Genomic DNA, 19,685 nt, shown 5'->3' on the forward strand with positions numbered 1-19,685 from the left:
AAATTACACTGTAAATAGGAACTGCAATTAAAACTATGGCAGTCTGTTGTTCTACTCCGATTTAGATGTTATCGTCTTCGTGCTATGTACTTAGGTATATATACCAACATGTTTTATATTTTGTATGGTTGTTCAGTTACCTACCTATAGTGAGTTTGCACTGACGAAACATTTACATAAAAGCATGTTGAAAACTCTGTTTTCTGTTAATATATTGAACTGCGTTTACATTGTCATTATTTTCATTTGTCTGATGGGAGAGTTCGGCCGTGGCTAGTTACCACCCTACCGGCAAAGTCGTGCCGTCAAGCGATTTAGCGTTCCGGTACGATGCCGCGTAGAAGCCAAATGGGTGTAGGTACCTATGGGTTTAATAAAAACTGCCATACCCTACTTTCCATTCGATTGTTCCGGCCCTCATTGTTTCACACCAAATAAAAAGACAACGACCTAAGAGAAATGAACTTTGAATGGGTTCAATTCTCGGTTGAGTTCGTTTGGGAAATTGTATTTTCTAATGTCTCAATGTGTTCAATTCAGGAGCCATTGGTAGTGGCGGGTAATTACAGATTACAGACAAATCTCCGAAAAACCCATGTAACCCCTTTTAGGTTCAATAAGTTAGCTATGTAGTGTAGGTATTATAGGGCTGACGTTGGTTATGTAAAGAAAGTTCCTCAAATAAAGTCAGAAAGATTTAGGTGTTAGGTACAACAGGTTACGTACAATTACTTACAACCACAATCACAACTCTCAACAAAACACAAACACTCGCTTCGACATCATCACTTACCATTGTAAGTGAAATCAAAGTTAAGCGTGATTTGTTAATCTGTATACATAAAAGGAAAAGCTGACCGACTGATCTATCAATGCACAGTTCAAACTAGGTACTGGACGGATCGGGCTGAAATTTGGCATGAAGATAATTATAACGCAAACATCCGCTAAGAAATGATTTTTGAAAATTCAAGCCCTAAGGGGGTAAAAAAGGGGTTTGAAATTTGTGCAGTCCACGCGGATGAAGTCGCGGGCATAAGCTAGTCATCGAATAAAACAAGCTAAGTGAAGACCAAATAAACTAAATGAATCTAAAATGGTTCTCCCGAATCTGTTTGCCAGTAGGTGATGTAAAAGCAAGAACACTGACTATAGCGCAGATCCGGATCGAAGGACCAGATTTAAAATTCAAAGGACTCTTTTATATGCATAATTAAATGGAAAGTCTGGGTGCAGAATGTTGAACAGATTTTATATCACAATATTTTGTAAAAGCTTTTTTAAATGTAACGATGAATCGGTCAATCGGAATGAAAAAGTCGGTAGCTGTACCACTGCCTATGTGATTGCATTAACTAATGGATTATCTACTAAATTATAGGCTTGCGCTTCCATATTTTATTTGCTGTTAGAAAATAAAACAAAAATAAATAAATTATAGAAAAATATACATTGTTTTGTATTAATTTTTTCAAAAGCCTAGGAGACTCTTTAAATAAAACTAGCTTATGCTCGCGACTTCGTCCGCGTGGACTACAAAATTTCAAACCCCTATTTAACCCCCTTAGGAGTTGAATTTTCAAAAACCCTTTCTTAGCGGATGCCTACGTCATAATAGCTATCTGCATGCCAAATTTCAGCCCGATCCGTCCAGTAGTTTGAGCTGTGCGTTGATAGATCAGTCAGTCAGTCAGTCAGTCAGTCACCTTCTCCTTTTATTAAATAAAATTAGCTTTATTCTTATTCATTTCAAACAAAGAGAAGAAAGAACACAACATTAAATTATTATCTCTACATAGATTTAATAAAAATTGGTTAAAAGTTTGAGCCCATACAGAGTGCAGAAGTAGGATATATCGAGCTATATCGAGCAACAACAGGCTCTTAAATCAAACAAGCACCATCGAGATGCGACAGTGGAAACGAAGGCATAATCCCCCGATGACATGCCGTAGCACATCAATGCGTTGGCGCGGCGCCACAGTCGGCCAGAATCCCGTGAGTCAGCGATACGCGAGTCGGACCGGTGCGCGAGTCGATCGATACCCTGCACACCCCCCTCGCGGCGCCCGTGCACCTGCCGTGGCAAAAACCACCCAAAAATGGAGTAAAACCAACCAGAACGAGTGCTTTCCTCAGTCAATTCCCCACTATCACTAGTCCAAGGTCACCGGTCGTAGACCTCAGAGTCCCCAAAGAAACTATCAATTGTATCGCAACTACCTCAAAAACACGGCTCCAAGAATTACAGTGTTTATTTGTGTGGATTTTATTTTTAATTATTACGCGTAGTGGGCAAGGTCGTCGTTTATTTTGCCGTGCACAAATGTCGGATCTTTTCCATTCCAAGCGCGCGCGTGCTCCGAGGTAGAACGGAACAAAGGTCCGAGAAGAAGGCCTGTCAAAGAACCGCCGTGATAGAGCCATGGCTTCGAAGGTGTTGGTACCGAGCGCACCATTCGCTAAATTACAGGTGAATACTGTGTTTTTTTTTTATTTATAGACTAGCGCTTGGCTGCAATCAAACCTACTGGCAAACCAGTGTATCCTCTAATCTACCTGAGCCAGTAACACCAGTCTTATCATTTATCAAGTTTTTCATCACATGTTTTATTTATTTTATTTATTATCTATTAAGAGCTTAGGAAAACATATTTAAAAAAAAACAAGTTTTTTTATCATGTTTACAGTTAAAGTGCCTTTGTCAAGTCAATAAACTCTCAAGTCAAGTCAAGACTTCCTCATTATACCGACTACGTAGCAGAATTTGCATATTTAGTCTTAACTCTGAATGTTATGGAATCCAGCACAATCGTTGCAAACGTAAATAAATAGCAAGGATGATAACAGATGGGGCACAAAGAACTTGAGAGGTCAATGACTTAATGGGAAATCTATAGCTAGTTGGATTTCCCATTGTTTTTGTTAAATAGGTACGCAGAATGAAAACAAAGAGAGAATTGGCAAACTAGATTGGCAAAAGAAATAATTGCACACTTCGTAGGTAATAAACATCTATAAAGTAACATTGTTCTTTATTGTCGGCCTATTTAATATCAAAACAGATTTGACTAGCGTTTTTCTCAAGAGGTAGACTGTCTGGAAAAGATTTAAGCTGTGATTCAGCTGAAAAAATGTCAATTATATTGTTTGCGTCCACTACTGGACATATAGCAGTATCCAAGTACGTTTCACCCCATACTGTCCTCTGCCTCCCCCCTTCCGCTAACTTGTAGAAACCAAAGGGGTATGGGTTTAATAAAAACTGCCATACCCCTTCCAGGTTAGCCCGCTATCATCTTAGACTGCATCATCACTTACCATCAGGTGAGATTGCAGTCAAGGGCTAACTTGTATCTGAACTAAAAAAAAAAAAAAAACTTCCCGCCCAAAACGAAAAAATTCCGAACAATACTCGTAGAATAACTAAGGAAAACTTGAATAGAGGATTGAGTGACTGATCTATCAACGCACAGCTCAAGCTACTGGACGTATCAGGCTGAAATTTAGCATGCAGATAGCTTTTATCACATAGACATCCGCTAAGAAAGGCTTTTTGAAAATTCAATCCTGAAGGGCGTTTGTGTACTAATCCGTATTCGGTTCGTATCCGTGATTCTACGAAGTGGCTGTCATACAAATACGTACTCATTCGATTCGAATTTTTAGGGAATCCGTGATTTCACGGATGAATGCACGAACGCCTTAAGGAAGTAAAATAGGGGATTGAAATTTGTGTTGTCCACGCGGACGAAGTCGCGGGGATAAGCTAGAAGTCTAGAACTAAATAAAATTCGTTGCTTTGATATAGGAATAGTAAAAGGTTTAGGTTTCAAGCGTACCTACACTTCAGTAGCACAGAACAAAGAGCATCTAAAGAGTGAAAAGTGAGTCAGAGTTAGCTATGCAATTAGCTTAGCTAACAGTTTCATTCAAGTTGACTAGGAACTGCACACTGATACTAGTTCAAATATATCGCGTTACATTTTCTTTGTCTATTTGACTTTACATAATAATATGGTCTTAATTAACTGATATCATTTATTTTACTTTTAATTAACGAAATCGTGTTTTATTATCATCAACTATTGAAAGAGGATTAACTTTTTGTTTTGGTACTTTACTAACTTTTTTCGTATTTACCGTTGCTTTGAGAATTAATAAAAAAACGATTACTTTTATTTACTAGGTGATCCGGTGAACTTCGTACCGCCTAACAGTCGATTCTTTAATTTTTTATTGTTTTAATAGGTAGGTAGGTACCTTACTCACAATTTTTAAATTTTTCTCTCCGTAAGAACCATCCTCGTAGTACTTCAGGGAATATTATATAAAAAATAATTAGCGAAATCGGTTCAGCTGTTCTCGAGATTTGCGATCAGTAGCACATTCAGCGATTCATTTTTATATAGGTATATAAAAAAGAAGATGGGCTTATACTTACATGAAAAATTACAAGCAAGTAAAACAAAAGGTTTACCTAAATAATTACTTAATTGTTTTTATGCCATTTTTTTGAAAACTAAGACATCTTGTTCATTCAAAGTTTCGTTTCGTAATTCTTATGATCTTATCGTTATTTGCAACATCTACCTACTTATTCCGCAAACTAGGCAATAAAATAATTCTATTATCAATTACATTCATTAAAGAGTGTGCAATTTCAGGTGAAGAAATCACCACCGGAGTCGAGTGGTCCGGGTTTCATAATCGGTGGTGACGCGGTGGCTAGAGTGGCGCACTTGGAACACAGCGTGAGGTTCCTGCAAGAACAACATCGGCTGATGCTGAGCGGGCTGCATGCTGAAATAGAGGCTCTGAGAGAGAGAAATAGAGGTAGGTGATGATTTAGCTTTGAGAAAAATGCGTACCTACGAAATGAGTTCCTACCCTCCATTTTAACTTTATGTGTCAGTTGTCATGTCAAAACCAGATTTTAGTCCTTATTTTTTTTAAGTCGAAAAAGAATAATTTTTAAGGTCGACGCGTTCGAGCAAAAAATCTAACTAAAGATTAGTTTGACGCTTAGATTAATTATTCTATAATTAATTTAAGCGGTTTGACGATAATATGTGATAATTTTGTTTCCAGACTTACAATTCCAGTTGATATTCAACAAAGAGTCATCTGTGAAGGCGGCTCCGCCTGCCACAGATGACACAGTCGACAGCAATGAGGTAATACACGCTTATCTTGATTTTATTTATGGAAATACATGCACCTATAGAATGGCTAGTCCGTACAAAAGTCGTGTTCCACAACCATCGAGCTAGGCGCGTCGTTCGTTCGTTTTACCTAGGTACCTGTCATTCCCAAGAAACTATTCAGAATTTCAGACGAGTTGGTTGTACGTGCAAAACAGATGTAAAATCGAGTAAAGCTCGCACCATCTATATAATGTAAAATTCAAAAGACTGACTGACTTAGGTATATATATCAACGCACAGATGAAACCGCTGGTTCTAGAGACTCATGTCTCTTACAAAAAACACACCCTCAAAATCATGAGATTTTGAGGGTGTGTTTTTTGTAAAGAGTAGGTAGGTATCCACTAAGAAAGGATTTTTTGAAATTCCACCCCTAAGTGGATTAAATAGGGGATGAAAGTTTGTATGAAAGTCCGTCATTTTTCAAGTTATTTGCATAAAAATTGGTATTTGGGTTTTCGGTCACAAATGAAGAAAAACGTGTTTCAGGATGTTTGGAAATTCAACCCCCACGTCGATTTTCTAAATTCCACCCGAACGAATCCGGGGCGGGTCAGCTAGTTGACTTATATATTATTTCGTATGGACAGGATTATTGAACAAACAAAATGGCACCGACTCATTGGTGCTTGTGCACCAATGCAACCTCAGTGACGTCTGGATTTCAAACGGGTCGTTCATTAGTATCTAAATTCTAAGAGGTGGCGCTGATTTATTTGGTTTCTAAACCGTGAAAGTTTTGTTCGCTTGACCATATCTTGTCATTTATATCGATGGTAACGATGATGGCAGCGATGGCAATGAATCATAACAAATGCATGTGTACTTAGCTATCAACCGCACCCGCATTACAAACCTAGGTCACAAACGTTTCACTAATGTTGTTTTCTAATTGACAAATTGTGTTAGGTAACTCTTGTTACAAATTTAAGTAACACACTTAAAATATACCATCAATATGTTTTATGTACGATTTTATCAATGTTATACCACTCGGCAACCGCCGAGTTTCTTGCTTTTCTTCCTACCGAGAAGAACTCGGTAGGAAAGGCATTCCTAACCAGTGGTAGATGCATCCGACTATTCGAAAGTAGGTACTTGTAAAAGTTTATTCGAATAAAAAAGATTTTTATTTTATTTATTTATTTATACAATCCAATGTTACCACTGCGATATACTTTAACTATCGAGATTTGGTGCTCTATAGTAAGTATACAGGGTGTAACCAGAACGCTAGCAAAAACTTAACGTTATTGTTATACTACCTAAACACAAACCAAATACTAACTAACCTCGTTTTGTAGTTTTAGTGATTTAGTATTTTTCAAACCTGCAATGTATAGCGTGCAAAACTCGGGTCAATGCCCCGCCTACGACTAGGCATTGACTTCGATTGGCCTACTTACGCAACGTTCGTTGGCCTCTAGCGTCAGTTCCATGTTTTATTTGCAATATATCGTAAACTTTTACAAAATTATAGGATTTTTTATATATTTTTTTTCACGTTTTTTTGTAGTATCTATCATATTATTATCAGTAATCATCATTCAGTAGTATTATATCACCTGTCTTACTTTTTGCCAGCGTTCTGGTTACACCCTATATAGGATCGTTATAGGTCAGCCCAGTAGGTACAATAGGCAACTTATATAAGTAACTAGGTACGAAGTTGGTCTTATTTTCAATTTGGTACCCATTGTTCAATACAAAAGAAAAGTAATCATTTCAGAAGTGCTTCTGTATTATCTTTTATTTTTAGCGTTCCGAAATTCGAAATTGCTTTAAATTTAATTTTCTTCGATAACTACCACAAAGTTAGTATACTTAATATAATATTAGTGAAACAAAAGATATATTAGGGTACGTAGTAATTATTGTAAAAGAACACGAAACGCGTAGGTACCTATCGTTTGTTTCAAAATAATTTTATTTATGAAAAGTTGCACCTTCATTTCGAGAGTGAATAGTAATTATACCTACTCAGTTGTTGGATATTTTAAAAATTCGCGCGTAAAATGACGTCTTGACTCTATCAGATTTTTTTGCATAGTCCATACAAAATGACTTCTCACGCGCCATTTTAACTCTATGGTTCAACTGTCATGTCAGAAGTTCGGTTCACCTTTAAATTAAAGACTAAAATCGTACTTTGTCAAAACCAACCTTGTACCTACCTACAGTAGCGTGCAGGTCATAGAGGCATAAATGCACTGCTTACCCCAGTTGTAAGCTCAGTGCATATTTTTCATTATGACCTGCCAGTAAACAGGTTCCTACCTAACTAATGCCTACCCTGGCTTTAAACCCTGTGCACGCCACTGCCTACCTACCTACAGTTGCGGCAGAAAATAACAACCAGAACTCTAGCAAAAACTTAGCGTTATTGTTATACTACCTAAACACAATCCATTAAGTACCAATAACCATTTGCCTCATTTTGTAGTTTTAGTATTTTTCAAACCCGCAATGTTTGTGCAAAACTCGGGACAATGCCCCCCCCCCCCCCTACGACGCGGCATTGACTCCGAGTGACCTACTTACGCAACGTTCCTTGACCTCTAATCTTCGTTTTTGCTAGCGTTCTGGTTACACCCTGTATGTCCATTTCAGTGCTTTGTGCACACTAAATGATATTTAGTTACTTACTTAGAATTTTTGTTTGTAGGAGAAGTTACGCAAAGAAGTTGACCGCTTAGAGAAGGAGGCGGCAGCGGCGCGCGGCGAGGCGCGGGCTGCCGAGGCGCGCGCGGTGCAGCTGCAGAGGCTGCTCGATGCGCAGGCTGAGTGAGTAGCTCCTAGCAATAGGAGTAAAATAATAAACCGGTCCAGTGTGAGTCAGACTCCCGCACCGAGGGTCCCGTATCACAGTCGTATTTTTTCGACATTTTGCACGATAAATCAAAAACTATTATGCATAAAAATACTTAAATGAAAATCTGTTTCAGAATGTAGAAGTAAAGCCCATTCATAACATTATGATACCCCACTTGGTATAGTTTTCTAACTTTGAAAATAGGTAGGTAGGTACTAATATTTGTTCATGAACACAATATTTTAATTTATTTCTGTGATGTAACCACAAAATCACGGTTTTCGGATTTATTCCTTTACTTGTGCTATAAAACCTACCTACCTACCATACATGGGTCTAGGTCAACGGGAAGTACCCTAAAGGTTTTCTTGACAGACACGACGTTCAGACAGACAACAATGTGATCCTATACAAGGGATCCTTTTTCCTATTGAGGTACGGAACCCTAAAAAAGGTAAGTAGGTACCTATTGAGTATTCTCGTAAAAATGTTGATATACCTAAGTAGTCAAAGTCAAATGATTTATTCAAAATAGGTAATAAAGTACTCGTATTGATGGTCTGGTATGGTGTTACATTTTTGTAAGATATAGTGGTGATAATTATTACGCAAACTTAAAACTAAAGCTACGAGGGTTCCAAACGCGCCCGTCTGAGAAGAGCCCACAACAAACTCAGTAGTTAATTGTTATATAGGAATAGGCTAAGTAATAATACCTAGGGTACCTACTGCCTGCCATTGACCTTCAAAGTCAGTCACGAATGTCTTGTTGTCCATAGTTAACAATCAAATTAACGCAACAGTTTGGAATTGCGTGTGTGTATTATACCTACCTACCAAACCCAACATGTACCTATCAAGAAAGAGAAAACCTTGAAGAACTTTATTATATTTTCTTGTAGGCAGTACGCGGCAGAAAATAATGGAGGTCGGCCTTTAGAATGACATTTCGGCTTTGTAGAGCGTTGTCTCTGTCACTCATACTACTACTACTATACGACGTTTTGTTGACCTTGTGGCGGTTACCACAATAGAAACTAGATGGCGCTGTTCAATCGATGACGTAGTCCCGAACAAATGTACCGCCGATAGTAATCGCACTAACGGAGTTTTCTGCAATCTGGACTATATATAGAAGTTTCAAGACATAACCGTCGGCCCAGCTGGCGCTACCGAGCACAACCAACCGCTCGGTGGGAGATCTCCCCTTTACGTAAAACGTTGCAGTAGCGACAGTAGCGCGACAGCAGTAGCAATGGGACAGTTCATTTGCTGTCTCTCTTCTTCTTCTTATTTTGCTTTGTGGCTATTGCTGTCTCTCTCTAGCCGGACGTTTGACAGCAATGATCGCGAGATTTAATCGCCGTACTCTGTAGTGAGCTGTGAGGGTTGATAATAGTGATGATGAACTTGTACATAATATCTTTTGTGCAGGAAGCTGCGCGAGCTGGAGCTGCGCGGGTCGGCGGAGGGTGGCGGTGCGGGCGGCGGCGGCGAGGACGGCAGCCCGGAGAGCCGCGCGGAGCTGCGGCTGCGGCTGGCGGAGGCGGAGCGGCTGGTGCGGCGGCTGCGCGCGGACGCGGAGCGCCAGCGACGTGAGGTACTCGGGGGCGCGGGCGTCACCAACCTACTGTTCGACGGCGCGGCCGCACGACACGCGCACGTACGTGCCTCCAGCTCCCGGCAACCGCCCGCCGCCCGCCACCGCTGGCCGCTGCCACGCACGCTGCACTGGACTGTATCACCCGAACTTTAAACTTCGCGCGACTGTACCCGTAGTACAAGATTTTACGTCTCACCAAACGAAACCAAATTCGAGAGTCGAAATACTTCCGCGTTACAGTAAAATGGACCTAAACAGCCTTGAATTGAAGTCAAATATTCAATGCCACTGATTTTAATTTCGCAATGTTTCCGCTTGGAGCGCTGGCTGTAGAAGTGTAGACAAACTTGTGCTTTAAAACAAGGCATTTAAGATCCAGTTTACTGTAACGCGGAAGTATTTCGACTCTCGAATTTGGTTTCGTTTGGTGAGACGTAAAATCTTGTACTACGGGTACCGAACTCTAAACTTCGCGCGACTGAACTGAACTTTATACTTCAGTCGACTAGACTACCTGATATTTTTATAATTTTTTATAGTGTTTCACCTACACTTGAAGGAAATTTCTAAATAATTTTAAATACACGTCAAAAATTGCGAACCGGCAGGAATCGAACCCGCGTCTCCTGGGATCGCGCCCGACGCCCTAACCACTAAGCTACAGCCCGCTTACTGCCAGTGACGAAATTTGTGATGTGTACATGCTCACTCAGTACTGAAACACAGGTGAAACACTATAAAAAATTATAAAAATATAGTAAAAAAGCAAGTACCTATGTCATTTCTCGTTCAAAGAGCTGCATTGTAATATGGGCCTTTGAAAGTAGTTTCGATAACTGCAAAAAGATGTCGCTACTAGATGGCAGAAACAGTCGCTTCAGTACTGAGTGAGCATGTACACATCACAAATTTCGTCACTGGCAGTAAGCGGGCTGTAGCTTAGTGGTTAGAGCGTCGGGCGCGATCCCAGGACCCGCGGGTTCGATTCCTGCCGGTTCGCAATTTTTGATGTGTATTTAAAATTATTTAGACTACCTGAACTGTAATGGAACTACTTACGCAGAACACTAAACAATACAACGCCAAAAACGCAAAATGCAAAAATTGAAATAGGTATTACGTGTGTAGGTATTCTTGAATTTTATAGTGTTCGTAAATTTTGAGGCTCTTGCAAAGTAAATAGAGGCGTCTTCTAGGCAAGTGCGCTCAGTCAAAGGCTGCATCATAACTCGCCAGCAAGTCCGATTGCAAGCTGCAGCGATCATTGGTCTCCTATATTAAGAAAAAAATGTGTTTTTGGCGTTGTGCATCGAAAGGTTTGCAAGCGCGTAAGTTTTTATTTCGGATTTTTTATTTTTAAATGATTTTTTACCCAGTCGGCTATCATTTTACTAAAATTAAATGATAAACTTTAATTAGTCGTATTCTAGTATAACATGAAGCCAGTTCAGCGTGTGTAGTAGAAGTCAGCGACGCAACATGAACCCGGCTGTGCGCAGTGCGCTCAACACCGAAACAAAATTAATTGGTATCAAACCTAAAGAAATGTGACTATGGAACAAGACATTATAACAAGTTATATTATATATTCTTGCATTTCACGAAGGCGAGTGTTTAAGTCGTATCGGTATACGTAAGGTACACTAAATGTGTGCGTTTGACAGCGCTTGCTCGCGACTGATTGGTCCGACATGCACGCACACTTACGCAATGTCCGTGTATACGACGTAACCACAAGTAAAGTTCACTAGTCTTCGTGAATGTACAAGTACATAGTCACTTTGATAAAAAGTAAAATTCGAATAGAATATCGAAATATAAATCGTTAGAGCGTATCTGTGCGCAGCTTTTGATAAAGGAGCCGCAGTGATCTGCCGGCGCGGACGGACTATCGTTTCGTTCGATCAGATCTATACAGGGTGTAGCAAAAACGAAGACTGGTGATAGTACTGATAAATCACCTCAAAAAATCCAAAAAATATATTAAAAAACCAGTAGGGCGATTGTCTAAAACCTGCATCAATCATTATTACAATCTCAATTGTTCTGATTGGCTGAAATTGTGCGATTCTTGTTGCAACAATGCATTGTGGCCAATAGTGAGTGAGCATTAAACAATCAGAGATGATTGCGATCGTGACATTGTAGCTGTCAAACAACCGCGGTAGGGCCACTGCTGCGCGATTGCCGTAGAATGACAGCTACAATGTCACGATCGCAATCATCTCTGATTGGTTGACGCTCACTCACTATTGGCTACAATGCATTGTTGCAACAAGAATCGCACAAACTCAGCCAATCACAACCATTGAGATTGTAATAATGATTGATGCCGGTTTTACGAAATCGCTCTACTGTATTTTTAAAGTTTCTGTAAAGTTCGCAATGTATTGCAAATAAAATATCTGACTGACGTTAGAGGTCAACGAACGTTGCGTAGAACGTTGGTGCCGCGGGGTCAATGCCATGTCTCATAGTTTTGCACGTTATACATTGCGGGTTTGAAAAATACTAAACCACTAAATCTACAAGTATAAGACAAATAGTTATTGGTATTGGATTGTGTTTAATACTATTTAAACACAATCCAATAGGTACCAATAACCATTGTTAAAAGTTAGCTTTTATTAGTTTTCGCTAACGTTCTAATTACACCCTGTATATTATATCAGATAATTTAGACGTTGCGTTGTCGCGAAGTGTGCGGGTTGCCTAAATATTCAGTTTTGTTTTCTGCTGTCCCATTTTTAAAAAACGGTTAACTGCAAAAAACAGTTTTTGAGCTATCCCCAAAAAACGTGGGGTTTTTCAAAAATTGCAGATGGTTTGGTAAAAAGATATCTACACAGCACTATGGTTCTTAGTTAGTTTTTAGTTTGGTTCTACCGTAGAACTTCTACGTGGCATTATTTTTTAGAAACATCTGTTTTTGAAAACTCACGTTTTTGGCGATAACTCAGAATCTACGTTTTGCAGTAGATAACTAACCGTTTTTTAGAAATAGATGGTAGTTTTTCCAACTCTGTTCCGTTTCCGCGCCGTCGTACTTGCTTCCTAGCTTAACTTCTTTGTATTTGCATGGTTTTGTTGATTTTTAGTAAGATTACCTAACTATAAACTACTTAGTGACTAATAATCTGGTTGAATATCACTAACCTAGTTAGTTTCCTATTAGTAATTACTTACTTAACAAAATAAATTAAAGAATCATAATGAATTGTAGAGTCCCTGTTACATAGATTTTTTTGTTTCACCTAATAATAATAAGTTATAATTCACATACTAGGTATCTACCTGCTAAAAATGTACAATGTCCCTGACCTGCAATAATTTATTTTATTTTTTATTTTATTGGAATATCTAACCGATTACTGAGTGAATGTGAACATGGAGTATCGATTAAAGAGTTACTTAATTATTTTAGACCTACGACATAAATTAATATAATGTAGGTTAGGTACTGGATGATGCCCACAATTTTCTCTGCATGGATTTGGGTTTTCAAAAATCCCGTGGAAATCTTTGATTTCCCAAGATAAAAAGTAATTTATCTCACTTTCCAAGCCTTTAGGTATACATACCTATCTACGCAAAATATCATGTCAATCTGTTGTTCGACTGTGGCACGAGTAAAAGACAAAAGAACCAACAAACACACTTTCGCATTTATAATAATATCGGTAGTGATGTAACGGTAGGTACACATACCGCGATAAATACCTGTGATTTCTTTAACTGTCGATATTTGTACTCTGTTACATGTATCGTGTCGTGGTACGTAATATTATAGATTAAGGATTGTTTTTTGCTACAATCTTAATAATTATGCTTATTATAGTGTAAGTATAAGAGACTTTATAAGCTAAAGTTTAGCTAAACAGTTGCAGTGCATGAAGAACTCGCTGCACGCGTCGCTGCGCGCGAGCGGGCTGGACTACGGCTACCAGAACCACTACCACTTCCCTCCCGTGCACACCGCGGACTTCTGGCGCGAACCACTTAGAGAGTAAGTCCTTATCATCATTGAAATATACTCTGCTGACTATGCTTGGAGTCTCTCTGCGTGATCAAATAAAAAATGAGGAGATCCGTAGCAGAACCAGAGTAACCGACATAGCTCAACGGGTCGCCAAGAGGCAATGGGTAGGGCACATAGTTCGAAAACCCGATAAACGTTGGGGTTCTAATTCGCTGGAATGTACTGTAGATGCAATCAAGAAAGGATTTTGAGATGCCAGCGAGACCTTTAGAAAACAAATAAGCTGACAAAATCACAAGAAAAAGCTAGTGTTGTATAGAAATAAGTTAGTGCTTGTGCTTGACTACAATGTACATCAAATGTGGTGTCATCACAAAAGATGAAATAATAAATGTCTACTCACTCTTGGTTAAAGGATACCAGTTTAGTAAGATAACTTTAAAAGCTGTTCCTGTATGTTCTGTTACAAAGTGCGACAAGGCCCTCTTGGCGCTTTAATGACATTGACAGGGGGCGCTGTTGGAGAACAAAGGCTTAGAATATTCAAACAAGTACAATGGGGACACTTGACGGCAACGTTAGTTCCGATTTTCGCCACGCGCCAAGATAGCCTCGTAGCACTATAATAATATTGGTTGTCCTCAGAGAATACAGTATGGGATCACGAAATCGAAACAACAGAAGACCACTCACACTGCCAGAGCTTACAGCTGTTGGACAACCGCTTCGCTCTACCGTGTATGCTAATCGTAAGCATTATTATTTTAAAACATTTTCAAAATAAAACGATGACTTTTTAAAATAACTAGTTTAATAAACTATTTTCTGAAAACATTTCTCTTTAAAACGGTACAAAATTAACGAACCGATACTAGAGGGACTACGAATATTTTTAACGTTAATAATTATAATATACCTACCTGTGTTTTTTCTAAAAATTGTAACTAATAGGTACTACCGTTAATATTTTAATTATGATAACGGGTACATACCACGATTATTTCAACCCCATTGCACGGGTCGTGGTCACGACGGGACAGCTATATGGTACATAGCTGACCCGCCCCGGCTTCGCTCGGGCGGAGTATTTCGGACTGGGAGTGTCATCGTGAAGCCGTTGCTTGATACCTAAAATATCAATTCACTATCAGAAATTCTAAAAACCCCACGATTTAGGACTTTAGTACTTTGCAGCATCAGGATTGAGGAGTTAGGATCCGAAATTCAATGATGTAGCCTATGCTTGGTACCTAAAATAATTTTGCATTATCCGCAGTTCCTGAAACATTATAGTTAATGAATTTTTTATGTGACCGCCACGAAAACTTTTTTTGTTGATTTTTAAAAAAAATTGCAAATCGGTCCAGAAACCTCGAAAAAATCGATGTAGGAAAAAGAACCACCTCCTTTTTGACAGTCGGTTAAAAACCGATGACCTTGAAATATTTACGGAACAATCTTTAAAATATCCCCTTTCTAACAAAAAAAGAATGAATGAAATCGGACTACGCGTTAATGACTTACAACTCAGTATACATTTTAACTTTCATCCCCTCTCCTACGGGAACCATGCTGAATTTCGGGATAAAAAGTATCCTATATTCTTCCTCATAGTATGACCTCAAATCATACCAAGTTTCATTGGAATCCATTCAGTAGTTTCAGCGTGATGCGCGGCCGTGATACAGACAGACAGACAGACAGACAGACAGACAGACAAAAATGAAAAAATTACAGTTTTGGGTTCAGTATCGATTATAGAGTGCCCTCGAAAAAAAAAACTTCAAAATATCTTCAATGTACAGAATTTGACCTGTTACAGTTTTATTATAAGTATTGATTGATTAGGTATCATAATTAAAATATGTTCTTAAACCTCGAAATAAGCTTAAAATCATAAGGTACCATTAAGTTTAATTATTAAAAGCTTGCATCTCTGGCTAGGCTATTTCTTTGATTAATTAAATTATAGATTAATTGTTATATTGTTATAGATCATACGCGGGCACGAGGATACGGTTACGACAAAAATAAAAAGAGCCAATCAACAAATGGCGAAACAACTAGCGGAAAAAGTCCAGAAGAACCATCAGGTAAATATAACTTTTAACCAAAAAATATCCTATTAAGACGATTCTGTTATTATTTGACTGCACAGCTTGCAGCAGCAGCACCAAATTAAAAACGAAAAAAAACCATAATTTTCTGTTACTATTTTTTTTGTTAAGTCCAAATTGAAAAAAAAAAACGTTTCTTTTGTTATTTTTTGTTGAATTTCAGAAGACCCGCGATTAAAACCGCTATGCCTTGATAACGATAGGTTATCGAAACCGGTTACCCCTGGAAAATCGAACGAGAGTCCCTTTTCCACGTATCCCGAGTTGAAAATAGTGGTTACTAAAATTATACCCCACGGAAACGGTGAGGACAATGTGATTATTTTGTTAAAAAAATGAAACCTGGAACTCACCATACTAACATTGATACTTCTAATAAAAATAACTTATTATAATAATTGAATTGGAGAAATACCTAATATTCCCGCTTTATCTACTAGGTACCTTACTTTCTAATAATACTATTAATTTGGACAACTTAACATTACTTAAATAAATACACCTATTATTTAAATGCACGCTAAGTAACGAAACGATAAATACGCTTTTAATTGCATGCCACAACTTGATTTGACTTTGCATTATATTTAAAAAAATTACATTTTTGAAATGAAATGAAAACTTGGTTACATATTAGTTTCATGAAATCCTGGCCATTAATGTAGGAGAACCTGTATCTTAAAGGCAAACTTTTGCCATTTTTCAATAAATCTATTCCTAAAACGACAGCTTGATTACGTCCGTTAGTACGATTTTTTTTACAAAAAAAACACCATATCAAATTGCTGATATTTATATTGAAAGATAATAATGTATTTTGCCTTTTGGTTGGGTGGAAGAAGTTTCGGAATCTTTGGGCTATGTTGCTTCACAGTTATATTTGAAGAATAATATAATTAACGCTTAATATGTCTGTCTTGTTTATTTGCAGTGAGTTCACCGGGCGGCGACGCGAGGGCGCGGGCGCGGCGCTCGCAGCGCAAGCACAGCGACCACGCATAACTACACCGTGGACTACGAGACTCTCACAAATATAGCCTTACTCACCTAATACTACTAATACCGTACCAGTTACAGCTACAACGTATAACTGTTATATTAAACTGTTTTTTTTTTTTTTTTTAAAGAATATTAGCCATGTTAAATGACTAATATTCCCTTTTCCTCTCCAATTAAGCGGCAGGCTTGTGCTAGGAGTAGGTACGACAATAGTGCAACGGGCGGGGTTTGAACCGTCGACCTTTCGGTTTTCAGTCCACTCCTATACCGGTTGAGCTATTGAGGTTTTATAAGTAGGTAGTACTTAAGTACATCACTAACCGGCGTGACTTTGACTAACGTCAGTTCATCGTAACTTGACGTGTGAGTAATATGTTGGCACTATTGAAAATCAATTAGAATGTTATTTTATAGAAGTGATAATAAGAACAATTTTGCATGCCAGAAATGGCGGATTACATTGATACTTACTTACCTTAAAAAAATTACTAGCATGTATTCTAGCAAAATAAAGGATTTATGATTTTAATAATAAACCCTGTAAAGCAATGGTGCCAACATAACATTCTCACGCGTCAAGTTACGATGGATGGACAGTATTGTTTTATCTTTCATAAAATGACTACACTGGTATTTCTCCAGTAGGTACCTAATAATGCAACTTAATAACTATTTACAATAAACTCCTTTATAAGTAGTTAATATTAATACATCACTAACCGGCATGATTTTGACTATTGTTTTATACATAATAATGTCATAAACGAATATACTAGTATTTTTCCAGTATATAATACTTCTAATAGCTACCATGCCAGTTAAAAATGCAACTTGTAACTGTTTACAATAACCTTTATGGGTAGTTAAACCATCACTAAATGACGTCACTTTGACTATTGTTTTATCTTTAATAATAATAACAAAACAATAATTATACCGATATTTTTCCAGTAATATCGGTATTATACCGACTTTACCGTTACTTGACCAAGCATGTCAATTTTTATACCGATAATGATTATTATCGGTGGCAACTGGAACACGCGAACTGAACTAGAACTAGGTTTTCACCAATTACCTCATGTCGTAAAAAAATAACGATAAAGTAGAACTGAGAAAGTAGACGATTAAAGTTAAATGAATTTTTTTTACTTCCTTATTTAATATTTAAAATATATTATATCCATTTAAAATCATCGTGTTTTAAGACGTTTTATCTTCAGAACGATTTCACATAATTCCATTAGTATATTTTAGACCGATTTAAATACACCCCTATAATTTTTTTGAAAATATATTCTATTTTTTCTTGAGCATCGTATTCGCGTAGGCACTAGGTACAATGTATAGTACGCGACAAGGGCAATCAGGGAGGGAACGCGCGCTAACCCGGCTATTCGCAACCTTTCGCGGACTATCCATGCCCCTCTACATTTCAATATGAATCGTAGGTACCTAATATGCGCGCGGAATTCCGCTATGAAAACTTACTCTCTAACCTCTGCTGGTGACTAATATGTAAAATGTTCATTATTGATTGAAATATTTAATTAATAATAATAACAGAAATTAATTACCTATTATTGATTAAATAGTTACTTGAATTATTATTAGAATTTATTATAAAACGATTGATACAAAAACTTGAATTTATTGTAAGGAAAGATATAAAAAAATGTGCTCAAGTTGTAGAACTTGATATGAGTTAGTGATGTTTCATTCCAAAATGTTTAATTTTAATGTTAACTGCCAATTATTTCGACTACCGTTCACACTGAAGTCGGATAACAGTACAAGACTAGCCAAAACCGGTTTTATGTAAGGTGTATTCACGGTATATCCCACGATATATCGGTATTTATACCCTTGCTTTTTTTGCTTTATGTTGGTATAGTCTGTGTGGTACAAAATGACTCCACACGCGCCATTTTATCTCTCTCTCAACTGTCATGTCAAAAGTACGGTTCACCTATAAAATAAGGATTAAAATCGTACTTATGACCTGAAATTTGACACAAAAAGTTAAATAATAATAATAAAATAAAATAAATTTGTTTGTCATTGGGGCTGATTCTCTTGTACACAATCTCTAAACTAAACTAAATTAACAGGTCTAAATCTAGTGCTAACCTTTTTCGCAAACAAAATTATGAAAGGGATAGCCATAGATTTAGACATGTCGTTTTAGTTTAGTTTAAGAGATTGTTTGTGTACAACGGAATTAGTCACATTGTATGTAACTTACGTTTTCTTTGGATATAGTTATACGTACCTACTTAAAAATATATAATTAGGTAATTTTACATTCCGAATTTTGTTTCTCATTTTCAGTCATTTATTATCAATCGCAGCATTTTAGGGTTCCGTACCTCAAAAGGAAAAACAGAACCCTTATAGGATCACTTTGTTGTCTGTCTGTCTGTCAAGAAACCTACAGGGTAGGTAATTCCCGTTGACCTAGAATCATGAAATTTGGCAGGAAGGTAGGTCTTATAGCAGACATTCGGGGAAAAATCTGAAAATCGTGGATTTGTGGTGATTTACATCCCACAAATTAAATTGTGGTCATGAATTAATAATTAATATTTTCAATTTATAAGTAAGGTAACTATATCAAGTGGGGTATCATATGAAAGGTCTTCACCTGTGCATTCTAAAACAGATTTTCATTTATTTTTATGCATCATAGATTTTGAATTATCGTGCAAAATGTCGAAAAAATACGACTGTAGCACGGAACCCTCGTTGCGCGAGCCTGACTCGCACTTGGCCGGTTTTTTAATAGGCATCTGTCATCAGTGTGGACGAGTCCTTAGTCCTCTACATTTGTGAGAGCGTTTGTAAACCTTATGTAACTGTAGCCTTATCCAATATTATCTAATTATTGAAATATATTATGAATAATTATTGATATAATAATATATTTATTGCGAATAGATTTTCTTGTTTTATTGCTTAGATAAGATCA

At 37.6% G+C, this 19,685-nt stretch overlaps 1 protein-coding gene across 5 annotated transcripts; it reads left to right on the forward strand.

Annotated features, from left to right (window-relative positions):
- Positions 1–1,922: 1,922 nt before the first annotated feature.
- Positions 1,923–19,655, forward strand: LOC117989192 (uncharacterized). Of its 5 annotated transcripts, XR_011237632.1 has the most exons (11): positions 1,923–2,473; positions 4,668–4,836; positions 5,092–5,177; positions 7,873–7,991; positions 9,454–9,682; positions 13,504–13,628; positions 14,247–14,350; positions 15,596–15,694; positions 15,882–16,022; positions 16,650–16,823; positions 17,002–19,655. XR_011237632.1 is itself a non-coding variant. In XM_069503649.1 (10 exons), exons 1-10 carry the CDS (start codon positions 2,426–2,428, stop codon positions 16,718–16,720), a joined length of 1,191 nt encoding a protein of 396 aa, XP_069359750.1. In that variant the 5' UTR covers positions 1,923–2,425; the 3' UTR covers positions 16,721–19,655. The 5 variants fall into 5 exon arrangements, 4 of the variants coding, with proteins under 4 accessions (XP_069359750.1, XP_069359751.1, XP_069359753.1 ...); XM_069503649.1 differs by having other exon boundaries at positions 16,650–19,655; XM_069503650.1 differs by having other exon boundaries at positions 15,885–16,022; positions 16,650–19,655.
- The last annotated feature ends 30 nt before the right edge of the window (positions 19,656–19,685 follow it).

Source organism: Maniola hyperantus, chromosome 15, assembly GCF_902806685.2.
Source record: "Maniola hyperantus chromosome 15, iAphHyp1.2, whole genome shotgun sequence".
NCBI lineage: Eukaryota > Metazoa > Arthropoda > Insecta > Lepidoptera > Nymphalidae > Maniola > Maniola hyperantus.